The sequence below is a fragment of the Perissodus microlepis genome, chromosome 19 (genome assembly GCF_051167445.1).
Source record: "Perissodus microlepis isolate ML-2025 ecotype Zambia chromosome 19, ASM5116744v1, whole genome shotgun sequence".
Taxonomy (NCBI): Eukaryota; Metazoa; Chordata; class Actinopteri; order Cichliformes; family Cichlidae; genus Perissodus; species Perissodus microlepis.
In genome coordinates, this window is record NC_140479.1 from 13,022,352 (window position 1) to 13,046,668 (window position 24,317).

At 39.5% G+C, this 24,317-nt stretch overlaps 1 protein-coding gene across 4 annotated transcripts in view; it reads right to left on the reverse strand.

The window, feature by feature from the left end:
* The window catches only part of alk (ALK receptor tyrosine kinase), a 419,315-nt gene that overhangs the window by 66,738 nt on the left and 328,260 nt on the right, over nucleotides 1-24,317 (reverse strand). For all 4 annotated transcript variants that reach the window (XM_084914796.1, XM_084914794.1, XM_084914793.1 and 1 more), the window contains exon 6: nucleotides 2,609-2,740. In XM_084914796.1, coding sequence (XP_084770922.1) covers nucleotides 2,609-2,740 — 132 coding nt within the window. The remainder of the gene's footprint in view (nucleotides 1-2,608; nucleotides 2,741-24,317) is intronic.

Below are 24,317 nucleotides of genomic sequence, written 5' to 3' on the forward strand. Positions count from 1 at the left end.
ATTAGAGCAACTGTAAATGAAAGTCGAAACAAGATAAGTGATCAGATGTGTTACGGTGAAAGACTCTGGATTGAAATGTGGTGTAAGGTGGGTAGCATAGTGCAAACTTCACTTTCTGGCGAGCCAGGGGACCTGAAACAGTTTACAAAATCATCAGGGTTTAGGTGAGAACAGACACCGTAACAAGCACATTAGTAGCATCACCTCCATTTTTCATGGTTACAGTCCCACTCTAATGCATTATTATTCCTTATGAAAAACAACTAGCACTTCACTACGATTATTCTGCCATAAGAATGTGTCTTGAACCCATTTAAACGATCAACCAGTATTGTTGTTTCTCTTGCGGTGTCATCAACATACACGCTAGGAGAAGAAAAGAAAATTAAAAGAAATCTGTCTTCAATTTTGCAACTTTCTACCGCATCGTGATTGCACCGGACAGCTGGTGGGAGGAAACCTGTCTCCAAACAATCACAGTGTGACTCGGACTGATTGGTGAAAGTCTGGAAATAACTGCTGCTTAATTAATAAACACAGAAAGGTTGCCAACATGTTCCAAACTAGCAGAGTCAGTCTGTGCCAGTGAGCGTAATGTATCTCTTTGCAGCAGCGGACTTAAATTAAGTGGTAGCATTCTGCTGAAATATTCTTATGGAAAAACAAAGTGGTCGAGCTACGTCCTGCAGCAACTATGTCAATATTTGTAGTGGAATTTCTGTTTCAGATCTATGAGATTCTGGCTGGACTCTGAATGTAAGTAGTTAATGTAAATTTCTTTGTTTGTAGATAGCAAGAGAGTGATTTTTGCCAGTTTATCATCACAAACAGACTCCATCTAATAGCAAACTTGACCCCATGCAGTCACCAACTGATAGCAGACTGACTCCCAAAAAGGCAATCAAAGCTATCACGGATAAACAAGCAAAGAAAACCATCAGCACTGGCAATACTGCAGCAGAGTCTCAAACATCAGTACTGTGAATTCCTACATGGATCCAGCTTTAACAGCATTTCGACACATGAGCAGGTAAACTAGTGTTGGAAAGAAGTGGGGTGTCTGCAGAATTTCAGCAGACTCAGGCCAACCAGAGGAAGTTCTCTAACAAGGAGTGTAGGATGTGTTCATGTGTAATGATGCTGAAGTAGGATGGCGAGGAAGAGCCACAGGGACTTGTTTTTTCTTATATGTCAGGAATCTTTGTGATTGACACATGCTAAGTTTGTTCCTCCTGCCTCTTTCTGCTTTTCCCCCCGTTAATGAACTTTGAACAGCTCATGAAGGATTTAAATAGATAAAATCCAGTGACGATAACTTGTGGATATCACAGAGAATACCGTATCAGAGAGGGAACGCTGTGATTTAGCCAGCAGGGGTGATTATTACAAGTGGTAGTGATGTAAATGGAGCAAATATAGAACTTAAGCTACAGTAGTAGAAAAGTGCAAGGATAGACTGAGGAATGAACATATGGATAATTAGCCCTTGTCCTTAATTAAAAAGGATAAAGACTGTTACTTTTAAAAAAGCAGAGACGGAAACAGAACCTTAATTCAGAGCAAATGACAGCTGGCCTTCATGCCTTCATGCACTCTCAGCATTACAAAAGCACAAAGTGGAAAAGGTGTGCGGAAATGCACTCAGAACAATCAGCCTCTCTCTGCAGAACCCATTAGTTTGTGTCAAATATTACACATGAGTTTCCATGCTCTGTTTGTTACTGATGTACGAGTGTGCAGCCACCAGTCTGATTAATGTCTTGAAAACACAATTCAGGAATATTGCTACGACGTGTACAAACCGGCTTTGTGTTTTACTGATTGTTACTTATGCTCAAATGTCCAAGTAAATCTTCTGAAATCAAAATGTTACATACACATTGTATTCAAATGGAGATTATACCCCTGAATTAGCCCCTCAGGCCAATTAGCACTGATAAGTCCTCCTCCAGTAGAAAGAGAGACGGTGCCAGGCTGGGATTTTCACCCTCTTATCTTTCAGCTCTCATTGTTAGCAAACCTATACACATGAGGGAGCAGCCATCATTTTAATAAGCACCACATGGGAGGCTGACCTGCACTGTGGGCAAATTAATTTTGCTCAGTATAGTATGGATGAAGAACTCTGAAATCAAGCTACAACATATGTAGGGGTTAAAGATCTCAACGGCGTGGTTATAAGTCACAGAAACAACACAAATACATTCAGGTAGGACTAAAAAAAGATCCTCGGGACTCACACGCACATAGACACACACAAACAGCGAGGCCTGGGGGACTTCACTTGTGAATGAGATGTCAGCATAGTTTGGTAGTGTTCCTCCTAGGCCTCGAGAAAAGCACAAAACAAATGTGCAAAGAGATAGAAATAACAGCTACAGAATATGTCAAGGGTGAGAAATGCTCGCCAAGCTGGCTTTTTTTTCTTGGCCTTTCCCTGTGCTTCTCTTTCAGGAAAAGCTCATGAAGACGCTCCGTTGCTGCTCTGCTGGGCAGGAAGCAACAGCTTCATTAAAGGAGGCTCACCACAGCTGACCGACTTCACGTGTGCTGTTTTTATCCAAAAAAACACAGAAAGGGCAGCGGCTCGTGCGTAGGGTGTACTCACGACACACGTTGCCTTCGTCGTCGCCGAGCGGGCAGTCTGTACTGAAGTCACAGAGTTTGTCCAGTGGGATCTCAGGCCCGTTGTTACAGTGGTACTGGCCTTCCAGTGTGATGTTCATGCTGGGAGAGGATGCTAAACAGAGAAGAAAGAAATAGAAATTGACATAATGGTTTGCAGGATATACTCTAGCACTTTGGCACTGTGTGTGAAAACAAAGCATTTTCACAGCTCAGGTAGAGTTTAGGAGATGTTTTGCTTGTTGGCAGCAGAATCAAAAGAATGCACTGCAAAGAGCAACAAATGACAAAAAACCCCTCATCTTTGGAGACAAGGAAAAATGTCTCCCGATTTAGGTTTAAGTTCACACTGATGTGTTATTTATATGTTATTTTCTTGCTGACTCACATAAATATACAGTTACTACATAAGAGTTTATCAGTGAGTAATAACGGCTAATATAACCCCTGAGTGTAAACCTTGTGTTACATCAGCTGACTGCCAGCACCATCATGATCAACTTGGCTTACGCAGTATGAGCATCTGGCTTTGAATACAGTACACATCCATCAGACAAGGAACACAAACACCAAAGAGAAAAGAAAAAAAAACATGACCCAGATACAGTTAGCAGATACACATGGAGTGGGAGAACACACATAATAACAAAGGCACCAATTGATATCACCGGTCTCAGCAACTCAATTGTAACCAGGAGCATTTGCATATCTATGCAAATCAGAAAAGTGATATCTCACCTTCACCTTAATAATCAGAAACTGATCACAGCAAAGAGAACAAAACAGACAGGCGGAAAGAAAAAACAAAAAAACTGTACACTGATGGGAATCTTGTTTTTTTCCAACGTCTCTCATGGAGAAAAAAAAAAGGGAAGTGATTCTTATCATGACTGACTGGCTGCGCCTACTGTAGTCTGCCCTTGATCTGTAATATGCAGATTTGTTCTCTGCTCAGATGAACTTGGAGTTAAAGTCTGATAACGATTTCAAGGCAGGAGAGGCAGCGTGCAGCACAGGCTGGTAGCTGAGACAACTATTCTGGCAAAATTTCATCATGAAGTTTGTAATGAATTAACTTTTTGTTTTTCCATTTTGCATTATGTTTTGCGTGACATGATGATAAAACCTTTGGCACCACTTCTGCATCACAGGCTCACAGAAAATATGCCAAACCAAGTTAAATTGCAGGATAAATCCACTTTTATAATCCCTTACTCTTTATTCGAATTGATTCAGGTTTATTTAGATGGCACCGAGTGACAACAATGGTTATCTCAAGGCACATTTATATAATTTATATGATAAACACGCACCAACATAACAGACTGAAACCAAATGACACCTTATAAGCAACCACTTAGCGACAGTAGGGAGATGGAAAAAAATAAGCATTCCTTTTAAGAGCAAGAAATCTTCAACAAAGGCAGTTTTTCAGAATGCTTTTTGGACACCCTGATAATAAAGAAACGCAACAGTCCATCCTCAAAGTTGGATTTAGTGTCTCAGGGTGATACTGACTAACTCTGAGACAGGATTTTCCTCAATTTTATGCTACACTTCACTATAGGTTAAAAGAAGTCACAGAAACATGTTTTGTATGCGTGATGAAAGACATAATCTTGGCTCATAATATTACAGGAGGTCAATGTAAGTAGATACATTGCAATTATTACAATAAGCCAGTTTCATTCAGGCCCACAATAATCTAACGAATATTTTAGCATGCAGTTCTTTATAGTTAAAGATATGACTTATTTCTGGAACCTCCATCTCCTTCCATGCCCATATATGGAAATCCTGAGCAGGCATCAGTGAGGACAGAAGAAGGAGCTGGGGTGGAGATGGGTTGCAAAGCAGTATGCAGATGCGCACCAGGTATGGGTCAGCTAAAGGAGGCTAAATATTGAGCCTTATATGAGATTTACCAATTGGAAGTGTAGAAGGGCATCAGCTGGGTTGTCAGTTGATGTGGACTAGTATTGACCTGTCTGAACTTCACTTTGTGGCCAGCCATAACTAATGCAATGCGGGATTTTCATCTGAAGTGAGGAGCAAGTTAGAGGTGATCCAGGGCATTAAGTCTTTAGATTATCTTTATAGTTTAATTACTTTGTGTCATCTAGCATCACAGATAAGTATAGGCAGGTAACTGCGCAGCACTGGTGAGTGCATTGTTTTAATATATCACTGGCTTAAACCAGTGAAAGCCACAAGTCAATATGTATGTCAAAAGGAAACAAAGCAAACAGCAAGAAAAATGCTAAAGCTCATTCATCCACAATATTAGTATTATATTTTAATGTACTTCTTGCTTTCAGTTCTTTCAGTGCACCTTACCAATAAAGGCTAATAAAGAAACATAATTACTATAAGTGGATGCAGGTGTTGACATAAAGAACGTAAAGATGTGGTAATAGATTGAATATGTCTCAGATAACATTTGGATAAGCAAACATCTAATTAGTTGCACAGGAATTACTGTCTACTTAGTGTGCAGCAGAGGCCCAACATTTCACACTTATGGCGTATTCTCACCTCTTTTTTTTTCTCCCACATTGTGGTGGAGAAAAACTTAAGGCCCAGCAGGAAACTGGCACAGTGAAGTCTTTGGCTTAGAAAGAGAGGGTGCCATTTTTATTGGACAAAACACATTAGTCAGAGACCTCCCACAGCACACCATTGTGGTAAGAAAGTCACATTAACATGTCAGTGAGTAATCCAGTTCAAACCCCTTTAAAGCCTGGCCTGATTAAATGACTGATAACGAGTCTGCTTAAGTCAGTGTTTGTGAAGTGCATTCCTGTGCTTTGTTTAGTTTTTTGGATGGAGCACATGCTTGCACACACGAAGCTGCAGACTCGCTAACATGTGAAATTCACAGAGGAACGGAGAAAAAGGCAAATACAGTATTTTATTCAAATGAGGGGAGGCGAAGTCTTGTTTGCCTAGCGCCCAGTGTGGGGGTATAAATGTGGTTTTGCTATGTGTATTCAGTCATGCTCAACACATGTATTATGCATTGCTTGTGCTCAGTGGCTTCCTTTCTGTATAATGTTGACACCGCAAGCTGAGCGATTTATCAAGAAAGGGAAAAAAAGTTACCAAGAGTACATTGAAGCCTTCGGGCGATGTATGTAAATTCATCGATTTATCTTAGTTTGATGACAGTGGAGTAAAAAGTATCAAAGTGGCAGTGTCACTAACTTTAAGCTCCTGAAGCAGGTAAGAGCAGCCAGATGTGGCTGCTGCACTTCTGGCCTACCGCAGTTCTTAAATCACACTTGTCAGATTGTGAAAACAAGTGGGTCAGTGAGGGATGAATTGCCTGTGGAAGTAAGTGAGTTTTGTTATCCTTGTGCTCATGGGGCTGGCTTTGCTTTGAAAGGGGAATGATGTATGGATGGCAAAAAGCTGGAGAGGTGACTGGAGAGGTGACTGGAGAGGGCACAGCTGCTGCTGGTAAGTGACAAAACATACAGAAATCCAGGAATCAAGGTGGTAAATGGTTAACAATTAGTACCGCAATGCAGCGTTTTTAACTGAAAATCCACAAGTGGGTTTAAGACGGTTGATCTCATAATTCGGGAAGCCACCAGCTACTGTCTGATGATCTAGCGTCTGACCCCAGAGGCTAAATGGTCAATAAGCCAGTATTTCAGGGCTTGCAGTGGAGTCGGGATATCCAGATAGCAGAAAATAATTGTCAGGTTCAAGCCTTACTATTCTGTGTGCTGGTCATTTATTAAGAATGTATTTTCTAAAAGTTAATTAAAAAAAAAGTAATTGGACACACTGACCTATGAATCATCATTCATAAAAAAAGCCAGCATTGTGTTTACAATGTGCAGAATGTACAAAACAATTAAAAAAAACTGGAGAGGCCGAAAACACTACACAGGACCTAAGAGATGCATCTGGACCTTCAATTGATCCATCTAACATTCGCTGAAGCCTCATCAGTAATGGTCTCAATAGAAGGGTGGTTATCAAGAAGGGGAAACAGGAGAAAAGGCCAAATTACACAAGAACTGGATTGAAAATCTATGCCAATAAGTCTTAAGGAGTGATCAGCCATCTATAAAACATGGTGAAGGTGCTGTGATGGTTTGGGGCGGAATTTCAGCCAGTGATGTTGGGAATCTTGAAATTGAAATTAGAATTCTAAGTGCAGAAAAGTACAGTCAGATTTTGATCCACCATGTAATAACATTTGGCAAATTGGCAGATTGGTAGTGGCTTCATTTTTCAGTATAATGATCCCTTACCCACTGCCAGTGCAGTAAAAGCATACCTAGATAGAAAAACACACAAAGTAACACTATCAATTATGAATTGACCTCCTCAAGCCCAGACCTCAACATTATTGAAGCAGTGTGGGATCATCTGAAGGCTGCCAACATCCAAAAGGAAGCTTCGAATGGCCTTCAATAAGCCCGGAGAACTCTTCCTGTGGTCTATTTAAATAAATTACAAGAAAACTACCTCAGAGACTTCAGGCTGTGTTGAAGAATAAAGGTCTTCATACCAAATATTGACCTTAAAACTCACTAAAACTGTACAAACTCTATTGTATGTGTATATGCTGTATTTTCATATATGTTTGGACATTTCAATAAATTGATGCACCTGTTTCCCATAGTCCTATGAAAATATAAAGAAACAGGGGGAGTCTTGGGACTCTGGCACAGTATTGTAGCAAAAACAAAAAGAAATTAAATCCCTTAAGTCTGATTGCAACAAGTGCAAATCCCTTTAAGGCTGGGTGCAACATTCGCAAGCCTCTCAACTACGACGTTTTTGAAATGTAAGCATATAAAACTTTCTTAAATCGCATACGGCTCTGAAAGGAAAAACACGCCGCCGTCACAGCGGGTCCTAAAGGGATATTCACTTTTATCCAGTGACAAAGCAAACCATTTCGGAGTTCAACAAAGATGCTGGATTTCTGTCACAGGAGGGGGGAAAAAAGCTATGGGATAAGTTTCTATAAAATTACACAAATATTCTCAAGACAGACTCATCGTCTCGAGGCAATTCAGCCTTTGCTTTTTTACATCTGCACATTATATTTTCAGTGAACATAAATGTGCAACTTTTCTTTCCAAAATAATGCTAGCGGCATCACTGACTTTTTTCAAGGTCTACTAGATTTCAGAGTCAGAGTCGGAGGATTGTACTGACACTGGTATCTAGAAACAGCAGAGACCCTGAGAGAACACCTTGCTGTTATATTACTTCTCAGCTATGGTGCTTTTGTGTAAGGGGAGTGTGCTGAACCCATTCTTCACAATCTAAAGCATTCAGGTTATCACAGCTGACTGTTAACAACTGTTAATGGATGACTGGTGAACAATTAACAAGTAACTAGACAAGAGTCATTTAGAAAGTACAATCAATAGGCAGCGGGAGTCACTTCACTAGTCCATCATAGTTAAAAGCTGCTTCCAGAGAGAGTGTGCAGGCCTCAGTGTGTCACTATTATTTAATTACTGCTACGTGACTTGTTGGATATCCTGGAAGACTTTCTGTATCCTCTGAGGACATAGTAAACAGGGGGAACAATATTTTGTTTTTGTATGCCAGTGTAAAGTCTCATTAAAACCTTTTTGATAACAGCTCTGCAATACTTTGGATCTGAGTGCTAAACGGAATTAAATTAATTTCAATTTAATTAAAAATGGGAAAAAAGAGCAGCTTTTAAGTTAAATATGGTTTTCGTGCATTTCACTGCCAGTTGAGCATGTTTGAGTTCAGACGTGTGCTCGGTGGAGTTTAGCGTTTCGTGTTTTTCATCTAATTATAAGCCAAGTTATTCTATTTCTTTTAAAAAAACAACCTTTTATTCGTGCCATCTGCTTACAGGATGAAAATCGAAGAGGCTTCATCTACAAGATCAAAAGCAAAATTTAGAGCACAAATTTTGAAAAAATGACTTAGATGTCCAAACGTGTCTTAAATGCAGCTTCCTAAAAACCTGTTGAGGTCACTGACTGCAAAAATGTGCAATTTTTATTTATTTATTTTAATGTTTTAAACATTGTTTGAATGTGCTGTTTGTCTCCCGACAAATGTAGACTGAATGTAGCAAAAATTTCATGAAAATGAAAAATATAGAACTTGATTAATAATGTGTAAACAAATGAATACACAAACATCTCAGGCCAACCAAAAGATGAGAAGAATAATACTTAGACAAAGTTTTAAAGTCAGAGAAAACATTTATTTGCATTGGCTCGTGCCAAAGCCAAACAATGGCTTAGGATGGGTTTTCTGGTTCAAGCATTTCCCTCATGGCAGAAACTGAAGCACCAGTGAGCTTAGCTGAAATCAATTCAACAATAGTACTTAACATTTTAGTGTTTTTGCATAACCCCAGTAAAGATATCGCGTTTAGATTCCACTGATAGAGACATTACACTCGGCGAGATATCAAAAGATCTTGCAAACCAGTTTGTCTTGCCATTTGAATAAAACTTCTGACATGGTTTGGTGGATATCGCTTGTAGATTTGAATACAAACAGACGCATCCTTGTTGAAGACAAGCTGCAAAAACACAATCTGGAGTCATAGAGAGGGTAGACTCATCCAGAAATTAATATGGTTTTTGTTTTCCTACAGATGAGCAAGCACGTCAGTCACATCGTAAAATCCCTCTGTGTGCTCTAAAACAACAACAACAACAAAACCAGTCTGAAGAACCGCCTGGCTTGAGATCTGCTTGTGCTTTGTGTGGATAGAATGCCAATAAGCAGAAAAGGAAACACAACAGAAACAATATCTTTGCAGACTTGATTGAGTCTAGCAGATGATTCAGCAGTAGTTAGAAGTCATTTATCCGATTTTGGTCATTCATTACTTCGCAATCTTCCATCTTAAGTGCCATAATGGTGGCCTGTCCTCTGTCACAGGGGACAAAAATCTAAAGGAGCCCGAGCACGGGTGGTGCAACTATCTTGCCACCCCATTAAAGGCAAAATTTAACGATATTTATGGAGATTTACAGTGGCTGCAATACTCAAGATGGATGCAGCTGGGTTTCCCACTGGACAGTCGACAGGACAAGCAGTATTCGCTCATGAATTCAATTAACTGCACACAGCCACGCTCGATTGGTCCGAGCTCTGCCCAATCACCATCACTATCTGTCATGCTCCCTGCTGGAGACAGCCGCACACACTCGAGCAAAGATGGAGAGGGAAAAACATCTATTCTACACTCCACACATTTTCTTTTTTACTGCAGAAAAATGACAGATATTGTACTGAGTGTAAAATAATACATGTGTACAATATTGCTGGATTACCCATCTGTTTTTTTCTTTCTTTTTTTTTTATCTTATATACACACCTGACCCAAACATTGTCCATGCATCTCCTCTACTTTTTAGGTTTATTGATATTTTTACTCTGTCTGACCTAAACTATAAATGACAGACGAGATAACAGCCTCAAAACAACGAGCAAGGAAACACTGACGTTATTGAACTGTAACTCTAAGAATTCTCAACTACAGCTACACAACAAAGACCCCATTGAGTTTATAGCAATGTCACAATGTGAAACACTTGGCAACTCTTGAAAAAGTTGAAAGACAGACACAGCACTCTTGATCCGAAAAGCTAAGCATTTTGGCCTCTGCCATCTTGGGACTTTGAAGTGACTGACAAACTGGGGGACACATATATGGTAGCAAGTTCATCAGTCTCAAGATTGCATTACTGCTCTATTGTCTATTTGACTCTACACTGGGACAAATTTACAAAATGATTAACCAAATGAACATTATGATATACTCAGTCTTGAAAATCACAGATAAAGAGGTAGTAGGGTTTTTTTCACCCTATACAATCACTCTTTATGCAACCTTTGAAGGTTGAAGGGACTTTTGAACTGGCATGATCTATAGTAATTATTTGCGTTCTTACAGTAAATACACACTGGACCTGGTACAGGTGCAAGGTGTGTTTTGTGTGTCACACACTGTGTCCGCTAGCTAAAGTTACAGTATTTCCCACGGAGAGAAAAGAGTGAACACTAACTTTACAGACAGAAAAAGATGTCCTCATTTCTAATCACATATTGGATCTGTATATGTCTTTTCATAAATTTTGTAATTTAATATTGTAAAACGTCTGCAAAACAAACATAAGTTATACTTAATTTCTTTAATTCAAATGTTGCATGAAAATACTGGAGTTTCTAGCAGGATAAAAAGGTTAGTTTTCTGCACTGTGATGGATTTAGAGTGAAGAACAGTGTGTTGGACTGGTGCACAATGGCTGTGGTGCTTATGGTCTGTACTCAGTTATGTAGCAGAGATTAATTTGCATTTAAGCTTATGAAGATTAGATTCATTCACTGAATTCAACCTTTATACGTTTGGTACAAAGGTTGTATGAACCAGGGGTGTCAAACAGAAGGCCCGGGACCCTGAATCGGAGCAGCAAAGACTCCAGTCAGACTCACTGGACGTCTTTGGAAAATGTTAGGGAGGCAAAGATTTTAGACTTTTAATCGTATTTTCTTGTATTTTACAGCTTGCCCTACTAACAAAGAGCTCGACCATGCCCATTCACACTGCACCAAAGTAATGAAGTACAAGATATACAATTAAATGATAAACAATTAAGGTGCCTGTTTTTTCACTACTAAAGGTCCACAGTATACAGTATATTAAAAATGCAACATTTTCTGTGGATTAACAAAAACGTTCTGCTTTATAATTCCAGGACGGTTCGGGCAGGAGGCTACTAGAAGATTTTACATCATTTTACACAGTAATTTCTTAAATTTAAACTCAGAGTGTTGTGCTGACAGATTTCTCTCATTAACTACACAGCATTTCTTTATCATGTAGAGAAAACTGAGACTTACTATTGAAATTGCACTTCTTTTTCTTATACTGAGATATCTCAGATTGATTAAATGTGCCGTTATACTCACCCTCTACAATGAAGGCAACAGATAGTAGTTATTTTTTTGAAATTCTCTTTCACTGCTTGTGTTCTTCACAACAGATTCAAGCTGAGTACATTTATTAGAACTAGAATTTAGAAAGGAATAACATTTATCTTCTCGTACTAATAGTAAGGTTCATTTAACTTTACACAATGCATGGCAGAGCTGTCCGCCAATGCATTACAAAGGCTGTACTTTTTCACTTTTACTCGAGTAAGAAGTTGCTTTAGTACTTTAACATTTACTGGAGTATTTTTTAAACACAGTGTCTGGACTTCTACTTAAGTAAAGAATGTATGTACTTTTGCCATCTCTGTAATACTTGACCTTAAAAAATGGAATATTAAAGTTTGGTTTCTGTGTAAGTACTATAAAATAAATTCTACTTGATTTGACACCCTCTATACACAAAAATGAGCGGAAAAGGTTCCTCTTGTGGTGGAACAACAGCTATACTAAACAAGCCCATTCTAAGAGCTGTCATTGAACGTAGTTCTTGCACTGTGGGCACAAAAGATAGAAGTACTTTCTACAAGTTAGTAGAAATCTCAGAAAGTTCCGGTGTGCATTGCACACAGTCTAAAAACAGGTATTTAAATATAAAACTATAATTTGCATATGTGTAACTTTGTTTTGTTGTTGACTTTCACACAGTTATAATGATACTGTATAATTCTTAGCATTGTTTCCTCTGGTTATTTTTCTCAGTTTGGTTGCCCGTGGCCTGATTTGATAAGACATTTTATACCATCAGAAAGCTTTCAGGAAAATAATATCAACATTAGAGCCAGTGGAAAATTTCTCTCAATGTAGTTTTTTTTTCTTTTATCTGCAATGTTGTGATCATTTCCTTAAAGTATACAAAAGAGTGAAATTCACAAAGTGCATCATTGTATAAATCTCACTTATGACTCATGACATGCTGGCAGTTCCAACTTTTGTTGTTTCTTGCATTACCACGACTCTGCATCTACAAAGCTAAGTAAACATTGTTACCAACCAATAATACAGATCAGCTTTGACATCAAAGCGTCTTTCCCACAGTCAGGGCGACTGTGGTGAGACTGTAGCCTTGGTTTTGTTTAAAATGATCAGCATTATGCTACGGGGCTTTGATTCCACAGCACTGGCCTTGATGTTTCATATCCTTTTCAGTCTGATGAGCAGGTTTGGGTTTATTTCATGGGAGAAATCATCTCAGTGCACTAACTTTAAGGTAAAAAGTCATAACCACTATTTTAACTCCACCAGAGGAAAAATGTTTGCTACCCATTGCTGACACACTGATTTCTTCAGAAGGTGATGCAATATATCAGAGGCTTTTTTAAGGACGTAAATTTTTGTTAATGCTGTTGAAATTTGTACCAGCTATAGATCAAAGTCATAAAACATCATAGAGCAATACTTTTTAGTGCACTGAACAGGATCAGTGAAATCGCTCAAAAACATAGAGCTTCCTCAAGAGTTTGAAGACATTTCAAACAGATAACCATTTAAATATGAAATATATTGTAGGTTAGGGTTAGGTCATTGGTAGAATGTATATATATATATATATATATATATATATATATATATATCCACCAGGGTTTGCCAGTTACTGAAAGTGTGTGTGTGGATCTGCCTTAACTTAGTCAATATAAAACTTATAAAGTTTGATTGCTAAAGCCTCAGTCAAACACACCTGGAAACCTTCAGGGAACTCCTCGCCAACCTCTTGTCGCTAGGGAAAAATATATATTCGTCGACTCGTTTGTGAGTGGTTGCTGGCGCCAAAAGGAGCTACACCAAAAATCTCCTTGTGATTGTTTTCATCTCTAGCAGATTACCACTGTCACCTGCATGAAAGTCACAGGCTGTATCCCTCTTTGCACCCAGTTTCACCTAGCATCTGCTAGCAATCTATAGCAACCATTCACCAACTGGTTGGAGAATACAAATTTATTGACACGAGTTTGCTGAGTGGTTTCCTAATGGTCTCTTGGCCTGCGTGACGAGAGCCTTAGCAGTTGATTTTACAGCATCTACCACCAACCTCAAGCAACCACTTGTCAACCGGTTGAGTGATACACATTTTTCCATAGTGGCTGAAGGTTGCCAAGGGGTTGCCAACCAATCCCTAAGCCTGTTTCACTGGGGCCTGAATTCCTCACAAATTCCCTTCTGTTATGTTAAGATAATACTAAGAACTGTACACATTATAGACCAATAAAAGATTTCTGTTGCTATAATCAATGACCGGTTAAGCTACTTCCCAACCCTTCTGTACCTACATAAAAATGATTACATAAAATGTGCTGTTTAATATTAAACGGATAGGAGAAACTCAATAAACAGATTCACCCCAGAAGTCTTCGTGCATAAATATGCTTTACAGACTGTAATTAGATTTAATGTTGCTTTAACTTGATTGACTTTTTGTCAATACTAGTTTAAGTCCATAACATCCAGAAATTTCCTCCTCTTTGCCAGGTTTGTGCTGATTCAGACATCTGTTCCATTTGGCGTATGCATGTTGTGAACACTCTACTTGGTGCCCTGGGCCATTTAACACTTGCTCAATATCTTAAAATGAAACTGCCTGTGTAGATTGCCTTGGAAAGGTGCCTGCAACAGAAACACAGTTTGGGTTGAGGGGATGCTGCTTGCAGAAAGGCCTAAGGCAAGAGATTAGAGGTAGAATGTGATAAAGCTTAGTACTGCCAGAAAGGCTCTTGTCTTGGCAAGTTGTATCTTATGTTAATTGATGAGCTTTGTTTTCCTGTTTTTAACTTTCTCCTAGTTTTTTGTCCTCGTATATTCTCTCAGTGATCCTAACATGTTTTCAAAAGACTTCAAAGTATCCCCAACAAATTACAAGATCAACAGAAATATCCATATAATTAGCTCCAGGTAAATCTGACAAATAGATGGACTTCTGATTGCCTTCAAGGCTCCTAAAGGCTTTCAACGCAAAGTAAATGATAACTTCTTTTTAATATACTTAGCTTAATTTATTTATGAAGTAGAGATGGAGGAGGCAAGATGGCGCCTGTGTTTGGCTGTGCCGCTGCCTCCGTCCGTGTGTTTGTTTACTTTATATGTTATGCAAGTGTTCTTGCTACAGTTTTGTCCGGTGTCATCTCCCTTCGGATTTATGATCGCCATGCGTTACTGGCGATCAAATCTGCTATGGATAACTTTCAGAGTCAACGATACGACGTTGTTTTCCCACCGCCGCTTGAGCGCGACGCAGCACCCGGTTCACCTCCACTCTTGCCGGTCAGCTCAATTTTGCTTCAGAGGCCTCATCGGAGGAAGCGGGGGAAGAGAGCCGGCTTTCTTGTCCTGCTCCGTCGTCTTCGGAAAGAGGCAGATCTTCGGGGGCTTTATTCCTGGGCTGCTAGCGGTAAGATCCGCCTGAGACTTGTCGGAGCTGGATTAATCCCCACAACCCACTGTGTTTACCACCCAAGCTTCCACCTAAAAGTATGGAAAGCAATGCCTCATCGCGGCAGGAACCCTGTTTTGCTGCGCAGCTTACCGCATAGTACGAACTCTGTTCCTGGAAACTCTACCCCTGTCCCGGTGGGTCGCAGCGTTAAATGGATGTTAATTAATGCGCGCTCAATTGCCAACAAGTCTTATATCTTAAATGACTTGTTCTGTACGGAGAAGCTTGATTTTATGTTTATCTCTGAGACGTGGCAGCGTGAGAATGAAGTCTCACATCTTTTAGAGCTGTGTCCCGCTGACTGTTCATTTCTCTGTGCGCCTCGGATGACTGGACGAGGGGGTGGAACAGCGGTAATTTTCAAAAAGACATTCTTATGCCAGATGATCTCCTCAAGCTGTTACAACTCTTTTGAGATGATTATGATAAAAATTGGACGAGAACAGCCCATATACGGCATTTTAATTTACCGTCCACCTGGTTCTGCTGCAGCTTTTCTGTCAGACCTACAAGAATTTTTAACTTCCACGATTAAACTGGGCAAGGTCATCATTGTTGGTGACTTCAACATTCATGCAGAGGACTCATCAAATAGTACCACTAAGGAGTTCCTGAGCATTATGGACTCTTTCAATTTTGTTCAACATGTATCAGGTCCTACTCACACAGCTGGGCATACTCTGGACTTGGTCTTCACCTGTGGTGTTTCCCTTGACCACATGAACTTAAATGATGTTTCTTTTAGCGATCATAAGTCAGTCTTTTTTAATGTATTGTTCAATTCAGAGTCTCTTCCTCAAAGTTTTATTAGGCGGAGGCGCTTTATTGATGACTCTGTCATTTTAAAGTTTTCTTCTCTTTTTAATTTTAAACCTTCTTCTGACGAGGTTGACATCCTTATTAATTCTTTTAATGAACACTGTCTTGCCATTCTTAATCAGGTTGCTCCTTTCAAAACTAGTCATTGCACTGTTAGTTCCTGCACACCATGGTTAAATAATCAAACCCGTGGTCTTCGACGCTCCTGTCGAAAAGCAGAGCGTCTCTGGAAGTCCACTGGGCTGGTTGTCCATCGGGAACACTTCAAAGAACTTCTTCACTTATATACTGAGTCAGTTAAAGAGGCCAGATCCTCTTACTTCAATAATCTCATAAATCGTCATAAAAATAACCCAAGAATTCTATTTGATACTATCAATAGTATTGTTTCTCCTCCAACTCAGCATGCTGTGTTACTTTCTGACGAAGACTGTAGCACTTTCCTCAATTACTTTGTAAATAAGGTGATGGACTTGAGATCCAAAATCTTTTCAAGTGCCTCCCCTTATGAAGATGCCCCTTGTTGTCCCGGGTCATTTACTTCTTTTTCTCCAATCACACTCAGTGACTTAATTGCAGTAATAGGTAAAATGAAATCCTCATCATGCTCCTTAGATATATTACCTCCCTCTGTCCTGTCTGGGACTCTCACCAGCATTGGTCCCACATTACTATCCATCATCAACAATTCACTGAGGCAAGGCTGTGTTCCGTCCTATTTTAAACATGCTGAGGTAACCCCTCTGTTAAAAAAACAGAATTTAGATCCTACCTCCCCTAGTAGTTATCGTCCTATTTCAAGATTGCCATTTATAAGTAAATTATTAGAAAAGATTGTAGAAAATCAGTTCAGGTCCTTACTATGCCGATTGCAGATTTTTGACCCTTTTCAGTCTGGCTTTCAAAAGCAGCACTCTACGGAGACCGCTCTCTTAAGGGTCTATAATGATCTACTAATGGCATCTGATGCAGGAAATTGTTCCGTGATCATTTTTCTTGATCTTAGCGCTGCCTTTGACACCATCGACCACAAAATCCTACTCAACAGGCTGAAGGTTTTGGCTGGTGTATCTGGAACTGCCTTAGACTGGTTTTCTTCCTACTTATCAGACAGGACTTTTTCTGTTAGGACTGATAGGTTCTCCTCTAACACTGCTGCCCTAACCTGTGGGGTTCCACGGGGTTCAGTATTGGGTCCATTATTATTTTCTTTTTATATGCTTCCTCTAGCTGGCATTATTCAGTCTTTTAGTGACCTGTCTTATCATTTCTATGCCGATGACATTCAGCTGTATATGTCCTTTAAGCCTCATCAGCTGGATAGGCTGTCCACCCTAGTCCAGTGCTTAACTCAGGTTTTTGACTGGCTTTCTAACAATTACCTTGTTTTAAACATGAACAAGACAGAGACCATGATCATAGCTCCTCCTGATCTATATTCTAAAATCAGTCAGGTTCTTGTCCCTTTCTGTTCTTCTGCTAAGCCAAATATTCGAAATCTTGGAGTAATACTTGACTCTTCTCTGGGCCTTGACTCACACGTAAAATCTCTGTCTCGTTCCTGTTTCTTTCATTTAAGGAATATTTCTAAATTGCGACATATGATCTCCTTAGCTGAACTGGAAAAAATTGTCCATGCATTTGTGTCATCGCGTTTAGATTATTGTAATTCCCTGTTTACCAGCTTGGATAAATCATCTCTTTCTCGCCTCCAAGCTATACAAAACGCAGCAGCCAGACTACTAACTCGCTCTAGCAAGCGAGCTCACATCACTCCTATTTTATGTTCTTTACATTGGCTCCCAATAGATTTTAGAATTCGTTTTAAAATTATTGTTTTAACGTACAGAGCACTAAATGGCCAAGCCCCAGATTATTTATCCAAGCTTCTCACAAAATACACTACTGCTCGCTGTCTCCGCTCACAGACTCAGAGTTTGCTGGTTGCTCCCAGAACACGTCTGAAGACGAAAGGGGACAGAGCCTTTCAGTCTGTGGCACCAAGGCTGTGGAACAGTCTACCTCTACAACTACATTTGGTTGACTCTGTGGAATCCTTTAAAAAACAGTTAAAAACTTTACTGTTTAAACAAGCTTTCTGTTGACCAATGCTTTTTACATTTTTATATTTTTAATTTACATTTAAACTCTATATTGTGTATATTGTGCATTTTGCTATTTATCGTACTGTTTATTTTAATCTCTGTGTGCAGCGCTTTGTGACTACCTGTCTATGAAAAGCGCTTAATAAATAAACTTACTTACTACTTACTTACTTACTAGATGTGTGATCAAAAGCTGTATTTTTATAGTGCTCTTTTAAGCCAGACCGTGAGGCACAGTATAACACGTACTCTGCTAGTAAACTCTGATACAACCAGGAGTTGAACAACCAAAACTAATTACAGGTTCATCATATGCTTCTGGAAGTTCCTTATTAATACCAGACAATATATCATCATGTTGCCTAGCAGCCACATGACAATGGACTAAAATCTGCAGACAGGACAGTGGACCAGTGATTGCAAAATATAAAGATCACCTCATAAATATACAGGTCAAACGTTAAAGGAACTACACTGAATATTTGGGTTTTTTTCATCCCTTTTAAGTGGTGTTGCCCAATCTCTCTCTCTCTCTCTCACACACACACACAGACACACACAAACACAGTACATTAGCTTGTGGCCTATATTTAATTAAATGTTAAACTGGAATTATGTACAAACTATATTAAATGCAGCAGACATTTTATCTTTTTTCGTGGCCCAGCAACATTATTTGATTTGATTTTATTATTTAATTTTATTTGACTTTTAGAGTGAAATTAGACACTCATTGTATCAGGAAAAAAATTATAAGTCCACACGCCTAGCTAATTTGCGTCAGCCAATAAACAACCTGTAAATCAATCAACAAGATGGTAACATAATTACATTAATGGGAATTCCATATACTATCAACATAAGATAAAAAGAATAACTACCAAATGTTTTTTCCTGTACAAAAAAAATGTACTATATTTAATGTATGTAACTGACACCAAAATACTCTTTAACTGCCACTGAACAACATGAACTCTATATGGGTTAAATATCTAATCCATAGAGCATTAAATACATGTTATTTATGCTTCTTCATATTACAGTTTATGAACTGCAAGAAGACAGTACAGACATCCAACTAAATTGGTTTATTACATTAGACTTGATTAGATTGATATTAAAACAGATTAGCTATGATTTTTGAAGCTCAGCCTGAAAGAGTTACGCATGTGGATGTGTACATTTTGTGGTTTTGTCCTTGTTAGAGGTATGGCAATATGAATTTATAAGGGTATTATAATTTCTATGCAAGCAGTGAGAGCACTTATGCATTTGATCATCAACAAGTATGAAAAAATACACACACAATTACTGCTTCCATAGGAATAGATGCAGTAAGTGCATTTGACCAACACAAGATTTGGCAGTTTGATGGTCTGGGGCATTCAAGGGTCTATTAATACAATGCAATAACCTTCCAAGAAACGGACATCATAAAATGTTAAAATAAAACAGTGACAGTAGAGTTAGAGAAAGACTGAACAAGCATGGCTTACTCGGGAATACTCCCAGGAGAAATCTCTTTACATTTTCAAAGTTGCTGCTAAAGAAAAATGAATTGTGGAATAATAACCTCATACCAACTGTTATGCGTGGTGGTGGAGGGGTAATGACTTAGGTTTGTTTTGGAGCCACACGATCAGAGCATCTTGCACTCATTGAGTCGACCATGAACTTGTCCATACACCAAACAGCTAAAGCTTGGCTGAAATTTGGTTATGCGACAAGACAGTGATTCCAAGCATATCATCGAATGGCCCACCCAAATGTTCAGAGCTCAACCTGACTGACCTGCTGTCATGGTACCTTAAGAACGCTGTGCATGAATGAATGCCTGCAAATCTTAATGAACTGAAGAAACACTATTAAAAAAAGCATGAACCCCCACAACAATCTAAAAGGCTGATAAAACTAAATTTGCACCAGACAATATGCTCAGCTTGAGGCTGCAAGAGTGAGATTCACACAACAATAGAGGATACTGTGTCTACATCATACTGGCTCCAGCAAGAGGTTAATGTTAATGAAGAATCTTAGCAATTGCATTGGAGGTTGTGAAATTTGATATACATATTGTTTTCGAAGGAGATGACCAGTGTTGGGACTAACGCGTTATTAAGTAACGCGTTACAGTAACTACATTATTATTGTGGTAACGAGCACGGTAACTAGTTATTATGCCAAAACCAGGAACGCGTTACTCGTTACTGGGATTTAGATAGGCTCGTTATTCGTTACTTCGTGTGGTGGCTATCGCGGAGCTTCCACAGATTCAATAACATTAGCAAGTGGTGGAGGCCAGCAGCAGTGTTGCCAACTTTTCAGACCCCTTAGCGACTTTTTGTCTAAAAAAAGTCGCTAAAAAAAGACGTGAAAGCGCCTATCGCTTTTACTCTCAACAAGCAGCGGGTGCTGTAATGCAGTCAGTTCTTCTTTTACTCTTTTACTCTTATGCTGTTTTGTGGATCACAAGGTTTAAAACTACTTATAAACACACACACACAAAGTAACTCCACCAGAGTGCCTATTTCGGGTCACTTTTGCCGGTCCAAGCCCAGGTAAAGGAGCAGGGTTGGAATTGTGACATTAAAAAAAACAATAATTGCTAAAAGAATTTGAATTTGTAGTTCTAAATAAATTCTAAATGCATTTAGGACGTTTTTTACTCACTTTATGTCTCTTCCACGATGTTATTTGTCCAACAACATAGGTTACAATTAGATTAGCATGACAAATTATGCAAATTAGGCGATGACGTCATTTAGCGACTTCTAGCGACTTTTAGGACAACCAATAGCGATTTTCCTTACTGAGGAGTTGGCAACACTGGCCAGCAGGTGGATGAAGGAAAAGGGAGGCAAGAGGAGAGACCCGAAGCGGCCGCTGGTCCGAGAGTATCAGGTGAACTGAACTTCAGGTAAGAAGTTATGACCTGCAGTCCATCTGGGTCAGATATGAACCAAGTTTAGGTGGAGTTTATTTTCGTTATGCTGACTTTTTCGTACTGCGTGCTAGCTAGCATGACGGAGTTTCTATACAACTGGGTGGGTGCTATGTTACTGATGTTGAACTTAATTTTGTTCATAAGGTTAATTATTAGAGTTGCCAACCCTCCCGTAAAAAACGGAATCATCTCGTATCCAGAGAAAATATCACGCGTTTCGTATTGAGGTGAAAAGGAACAGTTTGTCCCGGACTTCAGCTACAATGAAAAAGACACAAAGCTGGATTTATTCTGTGTTTATGCTGCACAGCTGCCTCTTCTTCTCTCATCCTCTCACCCTCCCTCTCCTGTTGCTACTTCAATCATGAAACTGATCAATGATCAGCTGATCGGCTTTTCTCTCTCGTTTATTTATCGCCCACTTTACGCCAGAAAGAGGAAACTAGCGGATGTCGCGGTAAACAACAGCAGCACTTTTAAGCTTGATCAGCTGTTGTTAGAATTTATTTAATATTAATTTCTAGTATCACCTGATGTTTGCTGGAGCCACAGCTGTAAAAGCTGCTGGTCATGATGTCGGTTTGGATATGTGGTGAGCAGTGTTGGGTAAGTTACTTTAAATTAGTAACTTAGTTACATTACTAGTTACTTCCATCAAAAGTAACTCAGTTACTTCAAGTTACTCGTTACTTTCAAAGTAACTAGTTACTAGGGAAAATAACTTTGGTTTTACTCAGACTTCTCTTGTTAATGTGTTGCTAACTGGATACCCAGCAAGAGTGCCAGTCTTCTAGCTTGCTTACTTGCCACAAGTGCACTGTGCCACCTACCAAAGGAAAAAATAATGTGTATATTTCCACGAGAGAAATCCCACGCCTGGACCGTCGTTGACTGCCGCCATGATTCTAGCCTACGTTACAGCGTCGTGCGCTTTTTACATCCAACACAAAAACTGCAGTCGTGGTGCTTTCGATTGTACTCAGAACTCAGAAATTCTGCCTTCCGAATAGCAAGATGTAGGCAACACCAGACTGCAGATGAGCTGCATACAGGGCTGGACTGGGACAAAAAATCAGCCCGGGCATTTTGACTTGAGACTGGCCCACCATTGTAGCAAAAATCATAAAGCCTTTGAATGAAAACAAACACTGTTGTGACAGTGATGTACACTGTCTTGATGGTATATATGCATCAATCTATCAATCGTTTGTTGTAAGACTCAGATAATTATTTATTAAAAGCTAGACATTTGAAATGAGAATAAGAAAGTATTTCTTTGTACCCCCCTCTCCCTGTTAATGCCCTACCTGGCCCCCTGGCAACACTTTGCTAGACCCGCCCCTGCACAGTTACCAGCTGTCAGCTAAGTAAAAAAAAGGATCCTGGTGTTATTTGTCTCTCAGAAACAGTTCATAACTTCCCTTCAACTCATTCATGTCACCTAAAAGGTAAACCTGTTTCTCCATCACCTGTTCAGCTCTGATGATTAAGTAAGGACATCTCCTTGTTTCATCTTCATGTTTCCCTCTCACCACATATCCAAACCGACATCATGACCAGCAGCTTTGCAGCTGTGGCTCTAGCAAACATCAGGTGATACTAGAAAGTAATATTAAATAAATTCTAACAACAGCTGATCAAACGTGCTGCTGTTGTTTAACGCAACATCCGGTGGTTTCCTCTTTCTGGCGCAAAGTGGACGATAAATAAACAAGAGGGAAAAGCCGATCAGCTGATCATTGATCAGTTTCATGATTAAAGTAGCAACAGGAGAGGGAGGGGAGAGAATGAGAGAAGAAGAGGCAGCTGTGCAGCAAAGACACAGAATAACTCCAGCTTTGTGTCTTTTTCATTGTAGCTGAAGTCCGGGACAAACTGTTCCTTTTCACCTAAATACGAAACGCGTAATAATTTCTCTGAATACGAGACGATTCCGTTTTTAGGGAACACTTGGCAACTCTAATAATTAACTTTATGAACAAAATAAAGTTCAACATCATTAACTTCATAGCACCCACCCAGCTGTATAGAAACCCCGTCATGCTAGCTAGCACGCAGTACGAAAAAGTCAGCACAACGAAAATAAACTCCAACTAAACTTGGTTTATATCTGACCCAGATAGACTGCAGGTCATAACGTCTTACCTGAAGTTCAGTTCACACTTGGACCGGCGGCCGCTTCGGGTCTCTCCTCCTCCTGCCTCCCCTTTCCCTCATCCACCTGCTGGCCTCCACCACTTGCTAATGTTACTGAATCTGTGGAAGCTCCGCGATAGCCACCACACGAAGTAACGAATAACGAGCCTATCTAAATCCCAGTAACGACTAACGCGTTCCTGATTTTGGCATAATAACTAGTTACCGTGCTCGTTACCACAATAATAATGTAGTTACTGTAACGCGTTACTTAATAACGCGTTAGTCCCAACACTGGTGGTGAGAGGGAAACATGAAGATGAAACCAGGAGATGTTATCTGCAGTCTGGTGTTACCTACATCTTCCTATTCAGAAGGCAGAATTTCCGAGTTCTGAGTACAATCGAAAGCACCACGACTGCAGTTTTTGTGTTGGATGTAAAAAGCAGGCTAGGATAGAATCAGGTGTGGGATTTCTCTCGTGGAAATGTGCACATTATTTTTTCCTTTCTATTGGTAGGTGGCAAAGTGCAGTTGTGGCAAGTAAGCAAGCTAGAAGACTGGCAATCTGGCTGGGTATCCAGTTACGGAAGCAACACATTAACAAGAGAATTCTGAGTAAAACCAAAGTTACTTTCCCTAGTAACTAGTTACTCTGAAAGTAACGAGTAACATGAAGTAACTGAGTTACTTTTGATAGAAGTAACTTGTAATGTAACTAAGTTACTAATTTAAAGTAACTTACCCAACACTGGAGATGACACATGTGGCATCATCAGCAGTCCTAATTTTTTATTTAACCCCTTTAAGGCTTAAAAACACTTTTGAAACAATAGTATTGATATTATTTGGAGCTGTGGCCTGAAAGCTGCCTAGTGCAACATTAGGGGTGTAATATACACATATTGACACTATGTGGACTAAAATATTGGGCCACACCACTTAGTCTTTTAATTCAGGTATTTTTAGTCCTGCTAGAGTTACATAAACTCAAGGACCTAGCCATATGATCTACATGGAACAAGTAGGTTTGTGAAATTTCTTCCCTTGTAGATATTCAAAGAGCAACGGCAAGTGGTATTATTGCAAAGTGGAAGTGTTTAGGAACTACAGCAACTTATCTTACTGTAACTTAAGTGGCAGACAACAGAAAGTTACAGATCAGTTGCTGATTGCTGAGGCGCCAACACTCTGCTGACTCAATAACTGTAAAGCTCCAAACCTCCTTTGACATCAACGTTAACACAAAAACTCTCCATCAGGAGCTTCATGGCATGGGTTTCTGCGGCCGAGCAGC